This window comes from Dipteris shenzhenensis, chromosome 11 (genome assembly GCF_047967505.1).
Source record: "Dipteris shenzhenensis isolate YYH24624 ecotype China chromosome 11, Dip_SZ_1.0, whole genome shotgun sequence".
In the NCBI taxonomy this organism is placed as follows: Eukaryota; Viridiplantae; Streptophyta; class Polypodiopsida; order Gleicheniales; family Dipteridaceae; genus Dipteris; species Dipteris shenzhenensis.
In genome coordinates, this window is record NC_141606.1 from 54,775,214 (window position 1) to 54,779,215 (window position 4,002).

A 4,002-nucleotide genomic window follows, 5' to 3' on the forward strand; every position below is an offset into this window, starting at 1 on the left:
GTGAGTGGGTGAAAAATAGGATGGAGAGCCAACTTTTCTTTTTGCTCTTTTTGGTGTGCCTCAGGGTGGTAGCCTTAGCAACACTTCAAATTTGGGAAAGCAGAAATTAGGTATTTTTTGAATTTTTGGATGTACATTTTTATTATTGAACAATATGTTGACTCATCTTCATTAGACTTGAATGCAAACTTTAAATTTGCTGACTTACACACAGACTCTCTCTCTCTCTCCCTCCCCTTCTTTATCTCCTCAAGTCTTCTTCTTACACACACCATCTCCACCTTTTGTGCCTTCGCGCCCCCCCTCTCTCTCTCTCCCCCCTTTTTCTCGTGTAGTCTTCCTCCACACCATTTCCTTTTTGTTTGCTTTTTTTGATCTGGGCAGGCCTTATGAATGATTAGATATCATTCACCTGGTTTTCTTTGAAGAACTCCCGGATCTAATGTTTGTGGAGGTGTGTCGAGGCTGAAAAGCGTAATGATGTAATTGAAGCTTAGGTGTGATGCTATCGAGGAGGTGAGAGCTCCAATCCTTGCTCTCAGGAATGGTGGGATGCTAGCGCTAGCACATGCTCCATGGAGAACGGAGGAGTAAGATGGGCATCTTGTGAGGCATGGGCATCTTCCTTGAGGTGAGAAGAAAAAGCCCCTTTGTGATGAAGGGATTTGGGGGGGGGGGGGGGATCGTGCAATGAGGACGACTCAAAAACTGGGGATGGAGGGGGACATACGAGTGGTGCAGCCACCCGTGTTGGCTTGTGTTTTGCTCTTGGAGCTCTCAACGATAGGATGCCTCGTGGGCACGAGGTGGCGGATGATCTTCTATAATCTATAAATAAAGGGAGGGAAGGGAAGGGTCCAAACACATCTAACTCCCCCTTAGATGGCGGCGACAGGTGGCCGCCATAGAAGAGGGGAGCCGTTATACGAGGCGGCGACCGCCAAAGTTAGCAGCCCTGGGTCCCACGGGAAGCTGCCAGGTGTTCGGCTGGCGAGACAGGAGAAACTGACAGGGGACCAGCAAAGTCAAGACGCAGGATCGGAGGGTTAAGAAGTAGCCACGTGGAGAGAATAATGGGAGGGGTGAGGTGGCGGGAAATGGACGGTGAGGATGCGAGGGGGCACGTGCGCGGGGCCAGGAAGGAGAGAAATATCGAAGCCACGTGGCGGTCAGAAATATTACGGTACATGGGAAGCACGAGTACAATATTACTACGTATAATGCATGGTCTTTACGGCATGTCTTCTTCTTCTTCTTCAAATTTTATTCGTCCTCATCGTTTTTGCGCTTGCTCTATTATCGGTCTCCGCCATCGCCACCATGTCTGCCCGCTTCCTCTCCCTTCACCTCCCCCTGCACTTCCTTACCTTCCCCCCTCTCCCCTCCCCCCCCCACCCCCTCCTCCCTCGCACCTCCAGTTGTAGCTCCCTTCCTCGTCACCATAATAAGGACCTTGACCTCCCCCGCCGCCCCTCCCTCTGCCGCTCCAAGTCCGATGCCTTCGATGACACCCCCCTTGCCCGCCTCGACGAGCCCATCTCCGCCTCTTTCGGCCTCTCCGACTGGGATTGGAATGAGCCTCCGCCCTCCCCGCGCGCCCCTTATGTAGCCGTCTCTGCTTTGAATCCCAAATGTTCCAATGGCTGGTTTCAGCAGTTGAACGTGGGTTCCGCCAGCGGAGACGCTGCATTTCAGGGCTGTAAGACGGAGAACAGTCTCGTGTACCAGGAGTTGAGGGAGTCTCTCGGTTCCTTAGATGGGCCTGGTCGGTTTTTTGGAACTCGGTATCTCCCTCTCTACGAGAAGCACCCTTCAAATGGCCCAGAACTCTGCACTCCGCGCAAGCGAAATCTAGAAATTTCGTCAGAGAGCACAGATCATGTCCCAGAGGCTGTGAAGGCTACGCCCTTGTCTTTAAGGATCCTCAAGCGGAAGCATTTGAGAGGCAGAAAGCCGCAATGCCAGAAGCAGCACATGAGCGATGCTGCAGGGGATACCGCCCTCGAGAAAACGGAAGGTTTCAAAGGCCGGCTCGCTGAAGTAGGCGATTCTTTCAAGAGTGCTTTCTCGTCTTTGGTGTTCATTATTCGAACACTCCAGAGTCATACCCTTTCGCTTAGGGAACTCCTCTTTTGTGAGGAATTGGAGGGGGTTGCGAGCGCGGTGCACAAGGAGTTGCAAGAGTCTTTTTTTTGGCTTTTCCAGCAGGTCTTCTCTTGTACACCGAAGCTCATGGTTTTAACCATGATCTTGCTCGCCGACTTCACTGTTTATTCTATGGGGAAGCATGTGGCCGTGGCTGCAATGCCTGAAACTCCCTCTGCATCCGTTATAACGATAAATGGCGATGCAGCTGGTATCTCCAAAACTATTGAAGGCCTGTCTATAGAAGACACATCGGCTGGAAGCATTCTTGTTCGTCTTCAGAATTTAGATTTGTTGTCTTGGCCTTCTACCGCGGAATCCTCTTCGTCTAGGTGTGAAGCTGGTAAAGGCAACGGTGGCGGTAAAACTAGTCCCAATGTTGGAGGCGGAACTGACGGCGATTCTTGGCTAGGGAACGGGTCTGAGAGTAGAGCTATGTATCCGGACGAGGACACTGGTGGTATAGATTTATCATTGTTGTCTACTTCTCCCTCTTTGGATTTCAATTGTCAGCAAACTGGAGGGGAGCCCGGAGCCACGCCTTGTAGTACTGTCAACCCGGATGCTGCAAACGAAGATCGCTTCTTCAGCATACTCTGGAAAGCTGTATCACAGAACCTGGAGTCAATGACGGAAATGTCATGCCAGATCCCAGTGCTGGATCAGCCGACGAGACAGATGTTGGTAGCACCCGTGAATGCCGAGCTTGAGGGTGACGATTACACATGCTATGACAGAACGGATCTCAACTATCAGCACGCGATCAGCATGGATCCCAGCAACCCCCTACTTCTCGCCAACTACGCCCAATTCCTGTATCTCGTGCGGCGAGACCACAACAGGTACATCTCGTTTCTCCACCGCCAAGAATTTGTGTCATTCATGCGTAGTCTTCATCGAATGAGATGACAATAGTTGGCCGATGTTTGTTCATAGGGCGGAAGAGTTGTTTCGGAGGGCTATGAGAGCGGATCCAGTGGATGGAGAGGTGATGGGTCGATTCGCCAGCTTTCTGTGGGTGGCCAAGGGTGATTTAGCAGAAGCAGACAGAGCGTATAGCGCAGCTGTAGCTGCGGATCCTACGAACTCCTTCTATGCAGGCTCTTATGCACACTTCCTGTGGAATTCAGGCGAGGAGGAAACAACGTGTCCGATAAATGCAACAGCCTAATATTGCACCCTTTTTCGACGTTCCTACGGCTAGACCCATATGTAAAAACTTTTTAGAGACCAATCGTGAATCTTCTAAACGCTTAGAGTACATCCTGTATAGTCGCACATTGTCCACAAACCTTCAAAGGAAGGTGCCCATGCTCTGTATATTATCTCTAACGCCTCGAACTGCCGATGTTTCCGGTCAGGCCATATGTACCGAGCACCAACAGTTGTGTATCTAGTGCAATCGTCGAATGAAGGATCAAACTTACTATTGACGACTTTCGCCATTCTCTTTCGGTTGATTTAATGTTGTGAGTCTGTGTGTGGAATTTATCGACTCACTCCAGGAATTGTGAATGTCTAAAAAAAAGTCCTTGGGGTTTGGAAGCCGTCCTACACCTAGTCGGGCAGAGTGTGGTCTAATTTCTCACCTAGTCTCACCGTCTAGGCTCTTTCGTAGTACTCTATTTCAAATTTGCTTCTAGGAGATTCATGTTTTTGAGATCTCTCCCAATTCTCAGCTTGCCCATTTACTCTCTCAAATTTCCTTTGGAAGATGCTTAAAGAGCACCTATTGAGTGGAGCACATGGTTGACCTAAACCTTCTCCAAACACAATGATCAAAAACATGTTCTTGAACTCCTGTGTATACCCATACTGTGTACCCATACAATGGTGCACATTTGGTAGTATGTGAGT

General features: G+C 49.9%; 1 protein-coding gene across 1 annotated transcript; it reads left to right on the forward strand.

The window, feature by feature from the left end:
* The first annotated feature begins 1,266 nt into the window (after positions 1 to 1,266).
* On the forward strand, positions 1,267 to 3,633 carry LOC147897191 (uncharacterized). The gene is made up of 2 exons (XM_087381895.1): positions 1,267 to 2,987; positions 3,082 to 3,633. The coding sequence occupies exons 1-2, from the start codon at positions 1,321 to 1,323 to the stop codon at positions 3,314 to 3,316; spliced, it is 1,902 nt and encodes a 633-aa protein (XP_087238021.1). The 5' UTR covers positions 1,267 to 1,320; the 3' UTR covers positions 3,317 to 3,633.
* Positions 3,634 to 4,002: the final 369 nt, after the last annotated feature.